Source organism: Muscardinus avellanarius (assembly GCF_963383645.1).
Source record: "Muscardinus avellanarius genome assembly, chromosome: 7".
Classification (NCBI taxonomy): domain Eukaryota; kingdom Metazoa; phylum Chordata; class Mammalia; order Rodentia; family Gliridae; genus Muscardinus; species Muscardinus avellanarius.
Genome location: NC_137793.1, coordinates 77,476,639 through 77,500,704, shown reverse-complemented (window position 1 = coordinate 77,500,704; position 24,066 = coordinate 77,476,639). Strand labels below are relative to the sequence as shown.

At 37.8% G+C, this 24,066-nt stretch overlaps 1 protein-coding gene across 1 annotated transcript in view; it reads left to right on the top strand.

The window, feature by feature from the left end:
* RPS6KC1 (ribosomal protein S6 kinase C1) overlaps positions 1-24,066 on the top strand; it is a gene marked incomplete at both ends in the record, with an annotated part of 210,424 nt that overhangs the window by 10,027 nt on the left and 176,331 nt on the right. Inside the window, 2 exons of the mRNA XM_080698707.1 lie at positions 5,133-5,168; positions 11,920-12,040. Coding sequence (XP_080554833.1) covers positions 5,133-5,168; positions 11,920-12,040 — 157 coding nt within the window. The remainder of the gene's footprint in view (positions 1-5,132; positions 5,169-11,919; positions 12,041-24,066) is intronic.

Genomic DNA, 24,066 nt, shown 5'->3' with positions numbered 1-24,066 from the left:
TTGTGGGACTGAGGATGGAACCCAGGGGCATTCTACCTTTGATTTACACCCCCTGCCTTACTTTTTCTTCTTTATTTTGAAACAGGGTCTCACTAAGTTGTGGAGGGCCTCACTAAGTAGCTGAGGCTGTCCGCAAATCACAATCCTCCTGTCTTAGCCTCCTAAATGCTGGGATTACAAGTGGGTAGGGATCACTACCACACCCAGCTCCACACTTTTTTTTTTAATTTCTTTTTTTTTTTTTTTTTTTTAGCAAAGCTAACATTACATGGGCCCTGAAATGGGTGACCAACAGAAAAGGTAGTCCTGCCGTCCTTAATCATTGCTACTGGGGCCTTTTTAATCATAGCCCCTAGGCCTACTCCATCCAGGTGGCCACTGGCCCCATATTCATTTGGGTTGCCTCTGGGTCCCAGTTTATCTGGGCCACTGTTAGCCCCAATTCCATATGCTACCTCCATCATGGTCATTGCTGGCCCCGCCTCCATTATGGCCACCACTTCCTCTTCCTTTTTAGCCATCTTTCTTCCTTCCGTGATCATTTCTCTGGGCTCCAGTTTTACATTTGCCTTTCCTGCCAAAGTGCAAATCTAGAAAATCTCTACTTTCTGCTCCCAAAATTTGGTGTACAGTTCACTGAATGCAGACATTAATATCCATAATGCAAGATTTTGCTGATTTGAGATTTCTTCTTCTTCCAGTTTATTAATTAGTCCATCATTAAATTCAGCCTCACACAAAGTTTAAGGACATGGGCAAAATGCAGATTGCTTTACCAAAGTGTAACACCTGTGACCTCTACTCCATCTCCCTATGGAGTCATCTTTGCCCTTCAAGTTTTCCTTAGCACATCTCTACCTTCTACCTTTCCAGCCACATTCTGGCCTTTCCAATTTTCTCTCACAAACCAGTTTTAAAGAGTCACAGTCCCACAGTCAGATTTAGAGATAGCAGTAATCCCACTTCCCTGTTAACAATTTTTAATCTGGTCAGCATTCTCACAGCTATAATCTAAAGACCTGACCATATAACCATGTAATGTAGAAGAAAGAAGATTTAATTTCTTATGGTTTTGGGTTCGGCCCATGTAAGAGTGCGGATCTCGGGCATGGTGGTGTGAAGCAGAGAGAGGAAGAGCAAATGGGCTGTGTTGCTTCTATCATGGAGGCTTGAAGCAAGTGAGTGAGCGAGCGAGAAAGAAAATGTGAGAGCACACGTGCGCGAGTGGAGGATCACCATATGTAATCCCCAAGGCTCCTCCCCCAGGGACCCACCACCCCCTCCAACACCTTACTGGCCCAGGCCACCATGCAGATAAATCCATTACAGTGGGTTTATCCACTTCTGGGATTACAGCCCCCATGACTCAATTACATCCACTCCAAACATTAATAAGTAAACTCTTTAGAGGACATTTTTAAAATCAAACTATAGCATAAGGTAAACTGAAATTGATTATTAAGCTCTTCCTTTGAAAGCACTGGTTTTAAAGAATCTGGGTGCCTCGAGCAACAGGTTTATGAGGTAGTGTTTCAGGATACTACTTTTCAGGATGACTTGGCAGTAAGACTTATACCAAGAGGCTCTTCAAGATGTATATGGTACTTACTAAGCCACTTGTACTTAATGGTTGCAATGAGAATTTGTGAGTTTCAAGTTAGAAGAACTATTGCTTTAAAACTTTTGATAATTTGTTGACAACTTTATTGCTTAGATATAGAGAGCAAGAGAGAGCAAGCAAGGGTGAAGGAACCACATATAGTTGCCAAGGCGGCACCATCAGGGTCCACCTTCTCCAGCTACACCTGCTGGTCCAGGCCACCGCACCGGTGGATTTATCCACTGCTGAGATTACAACCAGCCCTGCTTCCAACATTGCTACCTTGTTTCTGTGAAGGCTAGGGGAACATTCTAAATCCAAGTCATTACAGAGTTATTACTTGTGGTAATTATTATCATAGTTTTTAAAATTATAAAAGTTTGAGCCCAAGAGTTTACTTTTATTCATTCTTAATAGGCTATATTTTCCCCTCATCTTTCTGATTGATATTCTTATTTTTCATCAAGTTTTTAATGACTGAAGAGAATTAAAAAGTTCAAAAGAGTTGTCACTGTTGAACATTTGGACTCAATACATGGTATTCTAATCATTTTGTGTTCTTGTTTTTCACTTGAGGATATATTCTTAAGTACTTAAATGACATGCTGAGTGGGACTACTGAGCTTCATATACTGTTGTGCCTAGGGGTTGAACTTGGTCATGTATTGGGGAAATGATTATCTTTTTATACACGTGGTATAGAGATCAGACCCAATCTATTCTCCATTCTACTCCAGTATCTGGTGGCATTCATATTTGTTGAAAAAGAAAAAGAAAAGAACAAACAAAACCTAATACTAATAGGATTTTGTGGAGGTTAGTAAGCAATTATTGATAAAATACCACAGATAAATACAGGAAGCAGTACAGTATAGTAAAGAACACTAAAACAGGAGTCAGAAAATCAGGGTTTTAATCACAAATCTGAAGATTAATAGCCGTGTGACTTGAGACAAGCCTCAGTATTGCCTTATTTTTTTGCCTACAAAAGAGGAATTCATCATGACCACATCTGCCTAACTTATAGCTTGTTGAAGGAATAAAATGAATTACTAATACTTTGCAAATATAAATGTACAAAGTCAGGATTTCTCTCCCATACCTAGCACAGTGCCTTGAACAGAATTATATTGCGTAGGTAACTACTCTCTTAATGAAAAAGAAGCTGAAAACCAGTCTAAGACTTGTCCTTGGAATGTTAATGATTCTTGGAATGTTAACAGTCTAAGACTGATTCTTGGGTAGTGTGTGTGTGTGTGTGTGTGTGTGTGTGTGTGTGTGTGTGTGTGTGTGTAAAGAACAAACAGAAGCAAAAGCACCAAAGAAGAAAGAGGAGAATTGTGAAAGTATAGCACTTCACAGATTTTCTCTAAGTTTGTGCTGTTGGGGAAAGTGATCCATAATACTTAAGAAATATCTTTGTATAATTTTTATCTTTTTCTCCAGTGCTGAAGGTTGAACCCAGGCCCTTGTGCATACTAGGCAACTGCTGAGCTGTATCTCTGCCCAACAAATAGCTACCAATAGCTTTTAATTCAGTTTTCTGAACTCTAAGTGAATTTCTCTACTTAGGAAGCATTTGAAGGGCAAAGAGTAGTTCCTCTTATAAACCTAAAATTCGAATGAAGATTGTCACTTAGGTAATATAAGCATACTTCAACTTCAGCTGAGTGCAGTGGCACACACCTTTAACCTCAGTACTTGGGAGCCTGAGATAGGAGGATCGCAGATTTGTAGTTAGCCTCTGCAACTTCATGAAGCCCTCTGCAACTTAATGAGGTCCTATTTCAAAAATAAAATAGGGGCTGGGCGTGGTGGCGCACGCTTGTAATCCCAGCGCTTGGGAGGCTGAGAAAGGAGGATTGCACAGGTTCGAAGCCAGCCTCAGCTACTTAGTGAGGCTCTCAGCAATTTAGTGAGACTCTTGTTTCTAAATAAAATATAAAATAGGTCTGGGAGGATAGCCTAGAGGTAGAAAAGCCCCTGGGTTCCACCACCAGTACCACACACACACACACACACACACACACACACACACGCGGCTGGGGATGTAGCTCATTCGTGGAATCTCTCTGAGTTCAATCCCCAATTACCTCTTTCCCCCAGAATACTTCAACTTTGGTTTTCTATATTTTTGGTAATAACTTGGTTTACTTTTATCATCATGAAGATATCACGGCTCATTTATTTTGCATATGTAGAGCACATGTATTTGAATTGTAGGAATAGTGAACCTAAAGAAAATTCATAATATGCTTCTAGTATGTACTCCAAACTCACAATTTCCTTTGTCCCTAAAAGATTTTTGTATGTGTTAAGGAAGATTAGAATAGTAAGATACTTCAGCATATTTTTACATTCTTAAAATGACAAATTATAAAATGTAAGATATACCTGAATAAGTCTTACTTTGAGTGTGCTAATTTTGGTGATTTATTAGTCGGATTGATTATCCAGGACCTTTTTTCTCATTAGTTCATCTTGAATTGATCTTAATTGGTATGTGGTCATTAAAGTCATCAAAGATCTATTTTCTTCCTCCCTTCCTTAGGTGACCATTTTAATGTTTTTGATATATATTTTTGCTTGCTTTTGTAAAGTATATCACTGTAGCTTCAAGTTCATTAATTTAACATTTATGTGCATATTAATATGAGATTTTTCTACCTTACAATGATTGAAATACCCAGATTTTTTCCCCCAAAGTTTTATGAGTAAGTCTTTCTAAATAGCTTTGGTTTCAGACTTTTTGGCCTTTGTAATCAGAGAAATTTTAACGAATCTTCTTCTTTGCTCAGGGATTATATATAGATGTGTGTGTGTGTGTGTGTGTGTGTGTGTGTGTGTGAGAGAGAGAGAGAGAGAGAGAGAGAGAGAGAGAGAGAGGAGAGATAGAGAGGAGAAAAGAGAGAGAGAGGAGAGAAGAGAGAGAGAGAGAGAATGAGAAACACCCAGGCCTTGTGCATGGTAACCACGTGCTGTGCTATTGAGCTACACTCCCAGCCACTTTACAAGGAATATTAAGATTATTGATCTTGGAATGCTTCTATATATATTCTTTTATATCTATTTTACTTTTGATTTCTTCTTCATTTTGTGGTCAGTGATCACTTTTCTTACAGATATTGGTGTGTCTGAGCATTATGGCCGCCATTTTTTAATTGAAACTTTATTGAGTAATTCTAGATTCATATGGTTATAAGAAATAATGGAGAGAAATTTATATGTAGCTGGGAAGGGGGGGGTGTAGATAAGCTTGTTACAACTATATTAAGTACGAATGAAGGCCAGAGGCATTCTCTTATGAGTCCCCATAATGCATGTGTACTTAATTTTAACTGCTTTTTTCCTTAAATATTGCTGAGTTTCAGAAAATGAAATTATTGAATTTCTGAGTTTTTATAAGTGATATAGTATTATTTCTTTTTAAGTGAATTAATTTCTGTATACAAATATGATTGAAATAATTATACAAATTTAAAAATTTCAATTTTGATAATGATTCGATATTTCTGTGTATGTTTTGTTTTAGGTTGTTTCACGAAGAAATCCAGAGGATGTCCAGGAGGTAACATGTTTATCCATATGAAAATTCCATTTTATATATTTGATAAAATTACTTTATTGAAGAAATCATTTGAATATTTATATATTACTCTTTGTATTTGTATGAAGAGTATTTTTAGTTTACAGTAAAGTAGCTGAAGTATCATTTCATATCTACTAAGTAGGGGTTAAGATATGTAAAAATATGAGGACTGTGTAATAGTGATAATTATCTTGGTAACAAATGCAAGGTAAGATTTCAGTATTAGTTAAGGGGCTCTATCCATTTCAAAATCATGATGCTTGTTTAGTGAAAAATAAGTGGTATAACCAGCATTAATTAAAAAGATTATAGTAATAAATTATGTGTCTCTATCTGCTTCCACTTTTATGTTATATGTTGACATCTTGGAAAACTACTTTAAACATAGATGTTTCTTTTTTAACCTTTTAAGTTAGTAGTTCTTTTACAGACTCTGCATTTTTTTTCTCCTTTTTCTCTTTCCTTCTTTCTAAAATAATGGCTTTTTATGTTTTTGCTTAAAACTGTTGAATCCTTTATTTGCAATTAATCTGTGCTTGTTACCTATCTTTAGGAATCCTCACTGAAGAGCTTGTTTCTTTTAAAGTACTTTGATTTACTTTCATTTTGATCCCTGCTCATTTACACTAAGACTAGAAGGACATTATATATATATATATTTTACTGAAGTGTCTAAAACAGATGCTGTAAATTTACAGACCTGATTTTGAAACTGTTGTTGGCCCATATCCCCACTGAGTTTAAGGCTCTTTAGTGGAATATAACATTTCTGTTTAGTTATAGGCCCACTACTCTTCAGAGGCATACCTGGCTTGACTCATACATTTAAGTAGATTATTTGGTACTGGTTGGTTTGAGTGTGTGACCCTAGGTTTAGAAAATATTTACATTTTATGTATTACCCTTTCTTGATGTGTCTGATCTTTGTTTTTGTCCTGTGATTAAAAAGTTCAATGAAATACACATTTTAAAGGGATTTTATACTATTTTCCTCATGGATTTTGAGATATCTTTTCTTCAGTCGTCAAGAAGAATATTGTAACATTGGTATTTTGGGGAGGAAAGGAGATATATGCCACTGAAAGTAATTTATACCACTGATTAAAGTACTCTACTTGCATATTAGGTGGTAGGAACTATTCTTTAGAATTCTACTCATTATGTTGAAGAAAACGACCCAAACCAGTGTATTTTGCTTTTGAAAATTTACAGCTCTGTTGAAGTTGAGCATGGGTATGTTTCCTTGACCTCGTTGTCTGATTGCTGTGCTGGAGTCTGTAGCTTGATGTTCCCCTTTTCCAGGGAGAATCCTGAATCAACCTATCCATGAACACACTCTCTGCCATCTCCTCAATCCTTTTTTGGGGAAAACTCTTTTATAATAACAACTGTTGGTGAACCATTCATCAGAAAACTCTTGTAAGTGTCCTTTAGACAGACAATTGCATGGTCCTTTGTTAGAAATGGTATAATTTAAAATAAAACTTTTCTATTTAGTTTGTTTTTAAAAATGTAGAATAACCTTGAAATTATATATGTTTAGCTTCTCCTTTACTTTATTTAAACATTGGGATTCTCCTTTAGGAGAGAAACTCACTACTTCGGCTGTTTCCATGTCCTTTCCTTTCACTCTCTTGCTTGTTTTCCTATTTTGTTTAGTTACTGCTTTAGACTATAGTTAGGCTTCACAAGAGTTATTGAGGACTAGTAAATGTACTATTAGTCCAGCCAAATGTAGGGCTAATGATGTGCTCTCCTGATAAAACTGTTTTTCTTTTCTATATAAATTGGCACATGGCACCAGATCTGAGTGTTTTCTTAAGAAAACTAAAAAAATTCACTTGTAGTAAATTAAAATGATCTGAGATAGCTTTTCTTTTTTTAAAAAAGAATTTTTAAAGTTTCTTTTAACTTTTTATTTATTAAGAAAAACAAGGTAATCTGAGCTATATGGGAGGCGGAGGCAGGAGGATTGCAAGTGAAAGGCCTGCCAGGGCAACTTAGGCAGGCCCTGTCTCAAAATGAAAAATTTAAAAAGGGACTGGGGATGCAGCCCAGTGGTAGAGTGCTCCTCAGTAACAGAAAAAAAGAAACAAGGAAATAGTTAATCTGTGGCCTCTCTTTCAGTAGATCCTTTAGAACATGTGCAGCCTGAAGAAGGGTGAGAAAGGGGATGAAGTTGCACCTCCCTCTCTCACCTTTTAAAATAGTAACCTGAATGCTGGGCATGGTGGCGCACACTTGTAATCCTAGTACTTGGGAGGTTGAGTCAGGAGGATTGCAGGTTCGATACCAACCTCAGCAACTTAGAGAGGCCCAGTGAGACCCTGTTTCAAAATAAAAAATAAATAGGGCTAGGAGTGTAGCTCAGAGGTAGAATGCCCCTGGGTTCAGTCCCCAATGATACACACACACGCACACACACACAATAGCCTGTAGCCATTTCTCAACAGGCAGCATATTTCATGGATGAAATTTGGGAAAGGAAAAGGACTAAGGATGTTTTATGTTTCATATCAGAAATTTCTAAACTTTACATTCTTTCATAATAGAGTTTTAGAAAATAGATGTATACTTAGAAGTGTATCAAGGGAAGGAAAATGCTCTTGAATAGAGGGAAAGAAAATCTCTAAGCTAGTTGTTAAACTTGTTGTATGGAAGTGATATTGGTTGCATGTAAAGATGACCTGGCAAAATTAAAATACTACATTAAAAGTTAAAAGGAGAGCTAAAAGAAGAAAGTTAAAAGTAGAGTTAAAAGAAAGTTACTGATCTTTTATTTGAATTTATAGTCCATATATGGTTGTCACAGAATTAATTTGTATTGATAGTTTCTTCAGAGTGACTTTTAATGAACAAGAAATTATTCAGGTGTGGTTCAATAAAGCAATAGATATACATTTATTTTTTTCTAATGGGAAAGTATCAAGACATTTATTAGAGGAAATAATTTTCACATGTGTCTTTGGGGACTTTTTATAGTTCCGATATGAATATCAGTACTTGCTGATGTATTAGAAGTGTACTTTTGTTCACTATTCTTTTCTGAAGATCTCTGGAAACTTCAGAATTTAAAAGAAGTAAGAAGAAAAGGAGGCAGTGGCATTTTGTGATCCCTTGGGTGTTTCTGTTCCGTATTCCTAGTAAGGAATGCATAGTGGCTAAATGAAGGTACCAAGTAAAAGCACAGGTCCTCATGTTGGCAGTGGCAGTTCTAGTTTTTGCTTTGATAGACTATGCACTGGTTTACGAATTCTGGTATTTGAATCATTATTGCGATTAAATTGTTAAATTTTGCCCCTTAAGAGTTGTAATAGCCTTAACCTTATGTACTACCTTGTTCATCATAGTATTTAACTTGTAAAAGAAATATTTTTCCCCCTCCAGAGGTACTGGAGATTAAACCCAAGTGCATTCTACCTCTGATTTAGACCCCAGCCCTATTTTTTTTTTTTAATTTTGAAACAGGTTCTCACCAGGTTGCTGAGGCTGGCCTTAAACCTGCGATCCTCCTGTCTCAGCCTCTCAAGTATTGGGATTACATGCTTGCAGCAGTATGCCTGGGAAGACATTGCTTTTATAAGCCCCTCAACCCATCATCCTCCTGATCCCTTGGCAGGGTAGTGCTGCCTTATCTTGATATATTTTTAAAATATAAAATCATCCCTTTTTCCTATGACAGAATTATGTGCATGTATCAAGATTGGAAACTACAGAGAAGTGAAAAGTATGATAGCTAAAATCACTGTGTTCTCACTGTCCTGAGACTTGGCTTTCAGGTGTTGGCTTGACCCCATCAATTCCTCTTGTCCTATCTTTTATTTGATCTATTTTTTGCTACCAGCATTTGTCTCATTCACTTCCATTTGAAAATAAAATCTTTCTGTATCCTAGTGGTCTATCTCCCAACACAGCCAGCTTCTCAAACACTTTGTACTTAGTCTTGTGTTCCTTCTGCCTGGTCCTTTCATGTTAGCGTCCCTCTCATTCTCTTAGAATCCTTACCTCATTAGGAACACTAGGAACCTCTCTTGAATGATTACCTCGTATCTCCTGATGGCTCCAAAACGAAGAGATTTTGTTCGTAATCTCCAAATCTGTGTATGTGCAATTAGATGCCCCACAGGCATCTAAACAGGTATCTAAAGCAGAACTCCTTTGTTTTAGTACTGCTTCTATTTTTTTCTTTTTTTTTGAGGTACTGGGGATGGAACCCGGGGGCACTCTACATCCGAGCTACACCCCCAGTCTGATTTTTTATTCTTTATTTTGAAACAGGGTCTCATTGAGTTGCAAAGGGCCTCACTGAGAAGCTGAGGCTGTCCTCGAGCCTCCATCCTCCTGTCTCAGCCTCTCAAATGTTGGGATTACAAGCGTGCATCACCACGTCTGGCAGTACAGCTGCTTCTTTCTAGCTTCTCAATTGAGGGAATGATACTAGCAGTTACCTAGTTAACTGCAAAGGCCAAAATTTTAGTAGTACACCTTTGGCATGTTTCTGGCTTTTAAAGCACCTCACTCCCAGCCTCTTCTTTACCCTATATATTTTTGCTCTGATGACTGCTTCTTTTCAGGCAACCCTTTCTGTGGGGCCTTCTCTGATATCCAGGCTGGTTTAGGCCCCTTTGTAACATTGCGCTGTCCCTCCACATTGACTAGGCTGCCTGGTGATGTATGTATTGTCTGGCTTATTCCTCCTAACAAGACTATGCAGTCTTTGAAGCAGGGACCCTGTTTCTCATCTTTTCATCTTTGACAATATGGTGCCTAGCACAAAGTAGAGCTGTGAAAATACTTGTTTTGGTGGCTTTTTATTGTTGTGTAAATGAGTAAAAGCAAAACACTAGGAGAAAGCAGTTTGTTTACATAAATGCATATAAGCAGCCTAGCCTCCCAGGGTTCTAACAATTTTAAAAACAAAAAATATATTAATCAAGGTAGAATTTTGATAGTATGACAGACTTGGGTAAATAATTTTATAATAGCCAGGTGTGATGGCTCTTGCCTCTAATCCCAGTATTTAGGAGATTAAGATAGGAGATTCACAGGTTTGAGGACAGCCTCGGCTATGTACTGAGACGCAGCAATCTCATAAGACTCTGTTTCAAAAACAAAAAATAGCTGGGTGTGGTGGCGCACGCTTGTAATCCCCGTGCTTGGGAGCCGGAGACAGGAGGATCACACAGGTTTGAAGCCAGCCTCGCTGGTTTAAGAGACCCTGTTTCCAAATAAAAATATAAAATAGGTCTTGGAGTATAGCCTGGAGGTAGAAGGGTTTCATCCCCAGTACCACCAAAAATAAAAATAAATAAAAAATGAAAAAATAAAAAGGGCTGGGGTATAGCTCAGAGATAGAAGCCCTTGGGTTCAATCCCCCCCCCCCACTAAGAATTTCATACCTAGAGTAAGTTTTTTTGTTTGTTTGTTTTCCTTGGCTGCTATTTGATCATTAATGTCACATTCAGTTGTACTGAGGATTTATTAGAAATGAGGTAATTAGTCTGAAAAGAAACAGTACACTTAAGTAACAATTTAAAATTCAGTTTTATTCTATTTTGTGGAGACTGAAGGGCTGACTCAGCGATATTAAAGCTGTGTGTCAAATCCTTTGTGTTTTCCTTTTTTCTAATTTTATCCAAGTGAAGTTATATAATTCAGACTAATGAAGGCAAACTTACTTGTTTGTTATCTAATCTAAGTGGCTATTATTTTGTGTTTTGAAATATACTAGTTTAAATGGTCTTCTGATCAGTATTCATCTTGCCCCCAAAAATCTTTTTGCTAGTTTAAATTGAGATTTAGAAAAAAGTTAAGAAATATATAATTTTATGTTAATCGCTATACAAGCATTTCTTCTTCAGTATTACTCAGTTTATTTATTCTTTTATGCAAATGTTGAGTATGTCCTTTGAGTTTAAAAATTGGCCTAAACTAGTTATTTTTTTGTGGTGCTGGGGATTTAACCCAGAGGTGTTCTACCTTTGAGCTACACCCCCAGCCCTATTTTTAAGTCTTTTTATTTTGGGAAACAGGGTGTCACTGAATTGTGAATGACCTCACTAAGTAGCTGAGGCTGTCTGCGAGCTGCGATCCTTCTGTCGCAGCCTCCCAAATGCTGGGATTGCAAGTGTGCACCATCATGCCCGGCTTATTTTGTGTTTTTATAATGTTATTTTTGAGATAGAATACATGTTTGACATTTAACTCATTTCTACACTAATAGAAATTGTTTTTTTTTGAAGAGATTAAATGACATTTTACATAGTATATACTTTTTTGGTACCAGGTTAAATATTTTTCCAATATGAATAGAATAGTATTTGTTTAAAATGAAATTAAAAAACCAAGACAACAGTATGAGGAAGGATTATTGATTTTATTTTTTATTTTTATTTTTCCTGGTGGTACTGGGGTTCCTGGAAACTCTTCTATCTCTGGGTTACACTCCCAGACCTATTTTATATTTTATTTGGAAACAGGGTCTCTTAAGCAAGCAAGGCTGGCTTCGAACCAGTGCGATCCTCCTGTCTCCACCTCCCAAGCGCGGGGATTGCAAGCGTGCGCCATCACGCCCGGCTTGATTTTATTTTTCAAGCAGTTATTAGTTAATTTCAGACAGTTAACTCTATGGGTTAGAACATATGTTTGCTTTGCCTGACAGTTTTGAAAACTTTCAAGAGAAAATTATTTGTTGTTAAAATATACACTTAGTATTTTTTCCCCCCCACAGATAATCGTGTGGAAGAGATACAGTGATTTTAAGAAACTTCATAAAGAACTATGGCAAATTCACAAAAACTTGTTCCGACATTCAGAACTCTTTCCTCCATTTGCTAAAGGAATAGTATTTGGTAAGTGTTTTGAAATGGTAATTTAATAAAAGTGATGGCTGGGCATGGTGGTACATTTTTGTTTTTCAAATTATCCCATCTTTGACCAGCTTTTTAAATCTGGCTTCTATGTCCTTGTAACTTGCTCTAATCACATTTTTTCTCTCTTTTTTATTTTAGTACTTTCTATTTTAAGGTGTAACGAGATGTTCAGTGTTCGGCTTGAATTTATTCTGCCGCAGCCCTAGAATCTGTCATTTCTTTAAGGAGTCTCTTTGCCTTTTGTGGGCAGTTGCACTAGACACGATACCAGGGATCAATTTATTGCATTTCAGCTTGAAATCTGCCCTTCATTGCCTTATTGGACCTCTTTTTCCAGTTCCTGTGGATGAGTGTAGTCAGTAGAAGGCGTTGGAGGGACACTGTAGGAGGCAAAGCTTTGGAACACCTCTGTTCCTCTTGCTCTGCATTGCTAGTGTGGGATACTTGGTGGAACTCATTCTCTGCTAAATCTTGTTGATTCTCGCCTGAGGCTCTCTGCCTTCCAGCCGGGGCCTGCTGGTGCCATAGCAGAGGCTTCCTGTTTGCCATTTCCAGCCTGATTTTTTTGTCCATCACTTCTGGCCTTTCTATTATGAAGAACAGACATGGCTGGGGCAGCTAACTTCTCTAATTCAGTGGGCTGCAGCACCCTGTCTCTAGTAAGATCTAAATTCCATTCTTGTAAACGAAACAACTCTCCCAGATACTTCCCTTGGTTTCCCCCTCTTTAACTCCAGGCATTCCTTAGTTCTTTTTTTTTTTTTATTTCCTTCTAATAGTTAATTCTTTATAAATAGTTAATAATTACTTTTGTGTGTGTGTGTTTTTTTTTAAATAAATGTTTGGAGTATATATTTACAAAGAAAAAAGAATAGTAAGATACAAACCAGTATTAGCAAAAGCTCCTTGGGTGGTAGGATTAAAGGCAGCTTAGGTATTTTCTTTCCTATTGTTTCCTCCAGGTTTCCTGAAATTAGTATGCTTATTTTGTTACTGGGACAGTTGGTAATTTCTTTAAAGTCATATATGTTCAAATAGCTGTTTGGATTCTGTTTTATGGCTGGACCCTGGCTGCTACAGAGAACATATGCTTTGTGAAGTATGCTCATTGTGACTTGCCTCTAAGCTCTTTCCTGCAGCCAGAGCTAGTAAACAATGCATATTTTACTTATTTATTAATGATATTGGGGATTGAAACCAGGGGCAGTCTGACTTTGAGCTATATTCCCAGTGCTATTGTATCTTTTATTTTGAAATACAGTCTCACTAAATTGCCAAGCATATTGCTAAGTTGTTGAGGCTAGCTTCAAACCTGAGATCTTTTGTCTCAACCTCCCAAGAACTTGGATTACAGTGTAACACCATGCTGGCTCAAGCAATGAATTTATATACATATGTGTGTATAATACACATTACATTCTTACATTCTTATACAAACCGTATACCTATATTCTTTTGAAAACCTATATATATATACATGTGTCTGTGCATAAGTATTTGTGTACATATATGTAAACATATTGCAGAAATGTTGGTTTTTTTTTTATTCTATTTTTTTTAATGTGGATCATATTGGAAAAGGCATACATTCACACAGTGCTTGGTGCCACACCCACTGCTTCCCCCCCACCAACAATGAGTGTCCAGGTTGACCATATTCACACTTATATACATATTTGAATGTAGCTGCTCCAGTTAATCAACCTCAGCCTTCTTCCTTCCTAGCCTTCCTTTCTAGCTTTGCTGGGGTTTCCTGTCCATTATCTGGGGTCCCTCTGGTATCCTTAATATTCCCTAGTTTGGGCATATTAGATAAAACATATGTCCCTTTTTGTTCTGTGCTTGGCTGATCTCACTTAACATAATGTTCTCCAGGTCTTCTTGCAAATGACACGATTTTGTTTTTCTTTATTGCTGAGTAAAATTCCATTGTGTGTATTTCCTGATCTTCAATATGATAAAAGGCTTTATAGCAAGTATCTTTTTTTCCTTTTCATTAAACATGAACTTTATTGAATCCCATCATGGACAGATATGTGAGAATCAACCACATAAAGGTGTGGAAACAAGGGGTAGGAGCACAGCCTCAGGGTCAAGGGCCAGTGCATGAGGATAGAGGACATGGGCACTACTAGTAGTCTTCAGAACCGTTTACCTTCTGTGAAATTTCTTGTGAGAGTTATAGTAGTGGTGAAAATAGAGGTGAGGATGATGGTGAAATTAAGCTGACGATCAGGGCACAGGTATTTAGAAACATGGCTTTGGAGGTGTAGGTCTGGGACCCAGTCATGTCACCCTCCATCTTCCTACCCCTAGACTCCAAGGAGTTGGTGAATGCTGTGAACCCCAGGCAACACCATTTATGAGGAGCATGTTGAATGGGAGTTATTTTTTTGGTCAATTTTTTGTGTTCAGTTTTTATATGTTCAGTTATATGTTTATCCCTTCTACTGATTTTGGTGTTTTAGTCTTAATTAGATCAGTTTCTCAATTCCTATGTTTTCTTGGAAGATTATTATAAATTTAAAAATCTTAGCCAGGTGTGGTGGCACTTTCTTGTAATTCAAGCATCCAAGAGGCTGAGACCGGAGGATCATGGTTTGCAGACAGCCTCAGCTACTTAGTGAGGCCCTTTGCAACTCAGTGAGACCCTGTTTCAAAATAAAGAATTAAAAAAAATAGGGCAAGGGGTGTAGCTCAGAGGTAGAATGCCCCTGAGTTCCATCCCCAGACCCACAAAAAAAAAAAAATCCATAAGACAATTTTATTTGCATGAAATGTCAGAAGATGCTTCATATTACTTTTGTTTTGGATGGATACATATCTTTTTTAAGATAACTTTTTAGATAATCCATCTTTTTTCAGTAAAACTGAACTATAATCCTTGTTATCTTTTAATTTTATATGAGTTGCCATTGATAAAGGATTTTTCCTTTTATAGCATTTATTGTCTCTAATAAATACCTATTTCTTTATCACATTAATTTTTTTTGGTGGTACTGGGGGTGGAACCCAGGGGCTTTATGCCTCTGGGCTATACTCTCAGCCCTTTTTAAAAAATATTTTATTTGGAAGCCAGGCGTGGTGGTGCATGCTTGTAATCCCAGCATTTGGGAGGCTGAGACCGGAGGATCGCGGTTTGTGGACAGCCTCAGCTACTTAGTGAGGCCCTCTGCAACTTAGTGAGACCCTGTTTCAAAATAAAGAATAAAAAATAGGGCAGGGGGTGTGGCTCGGAGGTCAAATGCCTCTGGGTTCCATGCCTAGACTTGCAAAAAAAAAAAAAAAAATTATTTGGAAACAGGGTCTCGCAAAGTTGCTGAGAGCCTCACCAAGTAGCTGAGGCTGGCTTTGAACCTGTGTGATCCTCCTGTTTCAGCCTCCCAAGAGCAGGGATTACAGGCGTGCGCCACCATGCCCGGCTCTATCACATTAATTTTTATGCATTGAATTTAATAGATTATGTTCTGATGACTAGTTTCAACTGTATTTTCATCAACATAGGGGAAATTGTAGCCTTTAAAGATTGGTCTGGAATTCCTGGGGCTCTCACATTGTTAATTCTTGGTTCTGAGAAGCTGTACTGGTTATCCCTTTATTACTTCTTAGCTTTAAGTTTTATTTTTCATTTCTTTCTCTGTATTAGTAGGTCAGGCTTTTCTAGCACTTTTCCTTTATAGGGAGTATATTATTAAGCTTGGAAATAGAAGACCCTGGAAAGGTGCTGCAGGAGGGTAGAGAGCTTCTCTTCCTCACAGTGTGCACAGATTTTGTTTCTTGCTTCTGTTGTGGTTGCCAGAGGCATTCTGCCTTGGTCACACAGCTCTGCACAGTCACTTGACAAGCTTGTAGGCCCTGCCAGTTTGGTGACCACCTAGCTAAGGATCCCAACATACTGCAGGCCTGTTGGAGAGCAGGCTTCCAAGCCTCTGAATCTTTGTGTGTACCTGGACTTTCATTGTGCCTGTCCCTAAGCTTTGACCTGCCAGCACACTGAAGGTTTGTTTCCTCTGCCCTCTCAGCATGGGCACTGTGGACGCAGCCTGTTTGCCCTGCTGCTGAGTGGGCTCCTGGTGGCTCTTTTGCTTGCTCCATGACTGTCTGACAGCCTTGGCTTATCTTTGCTCTAGCAGGTTGTGTCTTGTGACCTCTTCAGGCCTTCATTGCTTTATTTCTGAGTAGTTTCTTCACATCTTTACTCTGTGGGCCCACCTGCCACCCCTGGCCTGCTCAAACTCTGTAGGAAGTCTTTTTTTCTTTTTTTTTTTTTGACAACTGTGGACCAGCTCTGGTTCAAGGAACCCAGCAAACTTTATTCTATCCAATGGCTGTGATCACACCTTCTCCCTGAATATATGAATCCCAGCCTTAGGGTAGGGGTTTCCTCTTTCAATGGTTTCTTTTCTTAAGTGCTTTCCTTTCCTTTCCTTTTTTTTTTTTTTTTTTTTTTTTGGTGGTACTGGGGATGGAACCTCCTGGGCATTCTATTCTGAGCTCCACCCCCAGCCCAGCCCTAATTTTTATTCTTTATTTTGAAACAGGGTCTCACTGAGTTGCAAAGGGCCTCACTAAGTAGCTGAGGCTGGCTGAAAACCTGGATCTTTCTGTGTCAGCCTCCCAAATGCTGGGATTACAAGCATGCGCCACCACACCTGGCTTTTTAGTATTCTTTAGTTTTCTTTCACCATTCTCATCACTCTACTCTCATAGTTTTTACATTAAGCCTTTTCTGTTAAAATTACTCAATGGTTCTGGTCTCTTGATTGGACCCTACTCATACTTATTCCCTTTGATTTAGGAAGAACTCTGAATGAACTTTTCCCATTGGTTCATAGTCTACATGGAATAGGGATTTCTTCAGCTAGGTGGCAAAATTGTAATACTCACTGGATTTCTCCAAGATGTTCTGCATGTTTCACAGCTCTTCAAGATTTGGGGACAAATGTACAGAATTTTATATAGCAGAGTGACATCAGTAGCATTTGTCCAGGAATGGAGTAGCCATCACAATCTATTGCTACTATTCTTTAATTTTAATATATACTTAACAAATACGATTTATGACTTTAGTGATACCTTGAAATAACATCATAGAGATGTCTTGGGTACATAGTTAAAAAAGAAAGCATTTGTATTTTCCTAGGGGTAAGATAATTGAGAGATGTGGGTAGTGGGTCAACAGCGGTGAAACCATTAGTTTTGATAGAGCTTTTGATTTATTGTGGTCCTCTACTAAGCATTAGGGGTCTATCACTCTGTGGTATGCTGTTAACTTTTGATTGCTTGCTTTTGGCCTTTGAGCTCAGAGTCTATGGTGGTTCCTATTTCTATTTCTATTGCCTTCTGTTCATAGTTCCTATCCTTTACTTTTTTTTTCTTGATACCTGCATCCATGAGCATTCCTGCAGTTATTATCTAAAAGACTGACTACATAACTTAGAGGAAAGGATTTACTTTCTTGTGGCTTTGGGTTCAGTCATGTGTCACCAGAAGCAGTGGATCTCAGAACATTGTGATAGGAAGTGGAGAAAAGGGGAGTACATGGACTGCTCGCATCACAGAGGCTGGAAGCAAGAGAGTAAGCTGAGGGAGGAGGAACTGTATATATAATGCCCAAGGCCACACCCTCAGGGACCACCTCCTCCAGCCTCACCCTGTTGGCTCACCGAGGACCACCAGGCAAATTCTTTACAATGGATTTATTCACTTCTGGGATTTCAGTCTTCATGACTCAGTTACATGAGCCCTGAATATTATTAAGTGAGCTCTTTAGGGAATATTTTGTACCTAACTATAACAATATCACTTCTGTTTAAAGTTGTAATTATGCTTTGTCTTTGCAGTTCCTATCTCTTGACCACTGTCTACTGTGGTCAGCAAATATACCAAAATATGTTATGAATAGTGTCTTCTTAGATGAATTTCAGTCTATTAATTATCTGGAAATCATATAGCACATTTGATTTAAAAACATTTAAAGAACTGGCACTGGGTAATCTGACTCAAACATCCTCTGTCCTTTAAGGAATTTAGTGTCTTGAGGTGGAAGAAGTAAGCACTACAATCCTGACTTGAGAAAACAAAGTGCTGTAGGAGGTGATAATATTCTTACTGTCACTCTTTTCCCTTCCCTTCCCTTCCCTTCCCTTCCCTTCCCTTCCCTTCCCTTCCCTTTTCTTTCCTGTGTGTGTGTGTGTGTGTGTGTGTGTGTGTGTGTGTGTGTGTGTATTGAGCACTGAATCCAGAGTTTGGTATATGCTAAACACAACTTCTACCACTCAGTGATACCCCAGCCCCACTCTCAAGTTTAAATACTTGTGACCTTCTAACTATGAAGATGCAGATAATTTTATGATATTACATAGCCTGAGGAGTTTTAAGACTCATGCCTCTAAACCTACACAAAAAGTGGGTTTTTTATTTTTGTATTTTTAAAATGTAAACTAAAACACTACTTTTCTTCTTTTTTTGTTTTATTATAAGAGTAATTTTTCATAAATAGTCACTTTATGTTAACATGTAGAATATTTAATATAATTATTAAAAATTTTCAAGCAAGGCAAATATTATTAGCTAAAATCTATATAAATAAAGGTTCTTTGAAATGTTTAATAATTTTTAAGAATACTAAAAGGATTTCTAGGCCCCAAACATCTAATCACCATTGACGAATATCTCCCATGTAGATATGAGAATATATGTGTAGGAAAGATCACTAAAACTGAATGTTTCTTGATGTATGGTTATATAGCTGTGCCATAATTTAGCTATTAATGGAATTCTGCAGGCATTTATAATACTGGTATGAAAAAGTGTCCAAGGAAATATTTAAGTTAAAGAAAACAAATGAAAGCTGAGTGTGGTGGAATATGCCTGTGCCCAGTACTTGGGAGGCTGAGCCAGGTAGATCACAGATTTAAGAGACCCTCAGCAACTTGGGGAGACCATTTCAAAATAAAAAACAATAAATGCTTTGGATGGCTGGGCGTGGTGGCGCACGCTTGTAATCCCCGCGCCTGGGAGGCGGAGGCAGGAGGATAGTGCAGGTTCAAAGCCAGCCTCTGTGGCTTAAGAGACCCTGTTTCCAAATAAAAATATAAAAAAGAGATGTCTGGGAGTGTAACCCGGAGGTAGAAGGGTTTCCAGGAACCCCAGTACCCACTAAAAACAAAACAAAACATGCTTTGGATGTATCTCAAAGGTAGAATGCCCCTGTACTCCATCCCCAGTACCATAAATAAATAAATAAAAAAATAAGTAAATAGATTCATAGTAACATGTACATTAAGATCTCATTTATGTGTAAATAGACATGCATGTTTGTATGAAGACCTGCCTACCTATACACATTTTTATAGTGTATACACATCTGAGGGAGTGAGAGGAGGGATGTTTTTAGTTTCTGCCTTATACTTACTATCCTGTGGAATTTAACTGTGTTCATACATCTTTAACTTCAGTGTTGGGAGAAACACACCTCGGCTTCTTAAACAATCAGCTTGTCATTGGGTGAAAGGGAGTGGCTTCTGTTGAGGTTCTTAGGTTTATTGTCTGCTGCTAATGGCTTACCCTCAGCTTACTCTGCATGTTTCCATATTATAAGGTGGAAGTTTCTTATTAATTTTAGTAAGTAAGCAATTTATCTCTTTCACCAAATGGTATAGCCCATTTGTTATACTCGATAACCATAGTGAACCCTGTAGGCAACAGCTGTGGTCCTGTGGAGGGAGATACTGACTAATTATTCATCTTTTTAGCTTCTTTCACATTTTCAGTAAATAAAACTCTTCAGCAAAGGATTCTTATTGTAATTTATAGAATCATCAGAGATGTAGTTCCTGTTATAGTGTTATAGTTGAAAGAGTCTACCTTTTGTGATCAGATAGATTCAGACCCAAATTTTCTGTCCACTATTCACTAGCAGTGTGATCTTATACAAATTAACATCCAAATCTAGTATCTTTTTTCTTTCCTTTCCTTTTCTTTCTCCTTTCTTCTTTTCTTTTCTTTTTTTTTTGTACTAGGATTGAGGCCAGGGGCAATCGACCTCTGAGCTACATCCCTACCCTATTTTATTTTTTATTTTGAAGCAGGGTCTCACTAAATTGAAGAGGGCCTCACTGAGTTCCTAAGGTTGGCTGTGAACCTGTGCTCCTCCTGTCTCAGCTTCCCAAGTATTGGGATTATAAGTGTGTGACCATGCCCAGCTCAAGTGTAGTTTCTTGTTGGTAAGATAGGGTTAATGTCATACTGTTCTTTTTTTAATTTATTATTATTATTATTTTTAATGTGGAACATACTGAAAATGGCATACATTTAAACTGTGCTTGGTGCCCTCCCTCCCTCTCACTACCCCTTCCCCCTCCCAACAATGAGTGTCCAAGTCAACCAATGCTATATTTATATTTTTACACAAATTCTGATGTAGCTCCTTCATTAATCAACCTCAGCCTTCTCCCTTTCCCATCCTTCCATTCTAGTTTTGGTGAGGTTTTTCCTCTATTGTCTGGAATCCCTCTGGTATCCCTAATACTCCCTAGTTTGGGCACATTAGAGGAAACATAAGTCCCTTCTCATTCTGTGCTTGGTAGATCTCACTTAATTTCTCCAGGTCTTTCCATCTTCTTCCGAATGACATGATTTTGTTCTTCTTTATTGCTGAGCAGAATTCCATTGTGTGTATTTCCCATAATTTTGCAATCCATTCATCTGATGATGGAGACCTGGGTTGGTTCCATATTTTGGCTATTATGAATTGTGCTGCTATGAACATGGGTATGCATATGTTACGGTAGTTCTCTGATTCCAACCTGTTTGCAAAAATACCCAGGAGAGGTATAGTCGGATCATATGGTGGATCTATTCCCAGTTTTCTAAGGAATCTCCACACTGATCTCCATAGCGGCTGAATGAGTTTGCACCCCCACCAACAGTGTAAAAGAGTTTTTCTTTCCCCACATCTTCGCCAGCATTTGTTGTTATTTGATTTCTTTATGCTTGCCACTCTGATTGGGGTTAGATGGAATCTCAGCATAGTTTTGATTTGCATCTCCCTGATGGCTAATGATGCTGAACATCTTTTCATGTATCTATTGGCCATTTGTAGCTCTTCTTTTGTGAAGTGTCTATTCAGTTCAGTTACCCATTTCTTGATTGGATTATTTGTTTTGCTAGTGTAGTCTTTTGAGCTCTTTGTATATTCTGGATATTAGCCCTCTATTCTGAGTGGTGGTTGATAAAGATCTTCTTCCATTCTGTAGGTTTTCTCTTTAGGTTCTTGATGGTTTCCTTTGATGAGAAGAAATGTTTTAGTTTGATGCCATTCCACTTGTTAATTCTTGCTTTAATTTCCTGCGTTTTAGATGTCTTGTTGAGAAAATTACTGCCTGTGCCTGTATGTTGAAGTGTTGAGCCTATGCCTTCTGCTAATAACTTCACAGTCTCTGGTCTAATTTCTAAGTCTTTGATCCATCTCGAGTTGATTCCTGTGCACAGTGCGAGGTAACAATTTAGTTCCATCTTTCCACAAATGGATAGCCAGTTCTCCCAGCACCATTTGTTGAAAAGGCTGTCTTTTCTCCGGCATATGAGTTTGGCCCCTTTGTCAAAGATCAGTTGACTATAGATATGTGGGTTTGTTTCTATATCTTCTATTTTCTTCCACTGGTCAGTCTGCCTGTTGTTGTGCCAATACCATACTGTTTTTACTACTGTTGCTCTATAGTATAATTTGAAGTCTGGGATTGTGATACCTTCTGCCTGGTTTTTATTGCTGAGGATTGCTTTGGCTATTCTGGGTCTTTTCTTTTCCCATATAAAATTAATGACTGATTTTTCTAGGTCTATGAAGTATGTCATTGGTATTTTAATAGGAATTGCATTGAATCTATAGATCACCTTTGGCAGAATGAATGCCAAAAGAATCTGAAGATTATATCTGTAATGTGAGTAGCTCATGCTTGACACAAACTAGCTAGTATTAGGTATTATCTGTTGCTGGGTTAGTTTACCATTCCTTTACTCTTCCGTCCTCTTCTGTCTCTCTTTTGGTTTTCTACTGCTCCACTGTGAAGTTTGCCTTGCAGGCTTTTAGATGTCTCTTCTTTTGTCAAGTTCTCCATGCTTCCTTTAGGATATTTAACTAAAAATAAATATCCTAAAGGAAGGATATTTATTTAGCATAATAAATAATAATATTTTTTAGTTGTTTTCCCCTTCCAGTTCTACAGCTTATCAATATGCCACTTACCTCATTTTATTTTTCTTCTTTTTTTTAGGTTGCAAAGTTTTTCACATTTACAGGAAGAATACAAAAGAATAGTTTATAGTGACCAACTGAAAACTGAAAACCTGAAAACAACATTTTTCCTGAGTTCATTTTGCCACATTTTCTATATTTTTCTGTGTGTATGCATGTCCCTTGTTTTTTCTTCCTAAATTATTTCAGAATAAGTTGCAGATATTGTGACATTTCACCCCCATTTCCCATATTTCTCTATAATCACAATACCATATCACACCCATGAAATTTAACATTGATACAGTAATGTTATGAAATAGGCCATAATATTCAAGTTTCCCCACTTGTCCTATAAATGTCTTTTTAATTTTTTAGATCCACAATCATGCCTCATTTGGTTTGTCTTTAATCCCAATAATCTGTATGCACTTTTTCTTTCATGATACTGACGTATTTAAAGTGTAGGGCAGTTATGAGACAGTTTGTTTTGTATGTGTGTGTGATGCTGGGGATTGAATCCAGGGTCTTGTACAAGCTAGTTAACTATTCTACCATTGAGCTCCACCCCAGCCCAGAAACACTGACATTTTAGCAGCATATAGGGCAGTTTTTTTTTTTTTTTTTTGGAGGTACTGGGGGTGGAACCCAGGGGCTTTTCTACCTCCAGGCTACACTCCCAGACCTATTTTATATTTTATTTGGAAACAGGGTCTCACCAAGTTGCTGAGAGCCTCACTAAGTAGAGGCTGGCTTCGAACCTGTGCGATCCTCCTGTCTCAGCCTCCCAAGCGCTGGGATTACAAGCGTGTGCCACCACGCCCGGCTGGACAGTTGTTTTTAAAAAGATTTCACAATCTGTATCTTTCTCATTGTTTTCTTATGATCATATCATTGCTTTTTGTTCGTTTTGTTACATCTATTATCAGGTTATGATTTCCTGTGAGAAAGAGATAGGCAGCTCCCGATGGCTAAGAACTGGCCTAAAACTATCAGTTCAACCTTGGTGTTTCTTAGAGTTGGCCTGGCATTTCTAGCTGGGCTGTGTTGTTCTCCCATTGAACATAAAAAGTTTTTACAGAGCATGGACATTAGTTAAATTCATCTCATGTTCCTGGATCAAGACAAAAACAAGGCTACTCTGCAGTCATGCCTGAACATTAGTCAGGTCACAAAACTGATCAAACCTGTCTTCATCCTGGTTTCTATGAATGACTGTGCTTCTTTATAAATTACAGCTTTGCCTTGCTTTATTCTTTCTGCCTCAATATTTCTTAAGAATCATAGGCTCTTACAAGTACATAGAATTTGTAGCATCATAGAATTACCCCAGTTCCCAGCAGTATCCAATTCAAGGCAAAACTTCACTTTCTTGAACCTTTCCCCAAAGCACACAGGCCCATATCCTATTAAGTTTTTTCTAACACCCTCTTGATGTAACACCCCAGGGTTCCCAGAGGTGCACATTCTTCCTAGTTACAAGGAGCAATAAGCCCAACTTGTGTAGCTAGAGATGTGTTCCTGGTGCTGTGTGGCTAGAGTATTCACTCCTCTTGGCCTTTCTCATTTTCTTTTCCTTCTGAATGAATTTTTGATATAGGTAAGAGTAGTCAGCATCAGGCATTTTTGTCTAGTATTGTACTGGTCAAAGATAAGTTTCAGGTCAATCTAACTAATTTTCAACCATTGAAAATTGCATTTTTAATGCATATTAATTTTTGCTACTTACCAGTTTTGAATAATGAGAATTAAAAAAAGAAGAAAGAAG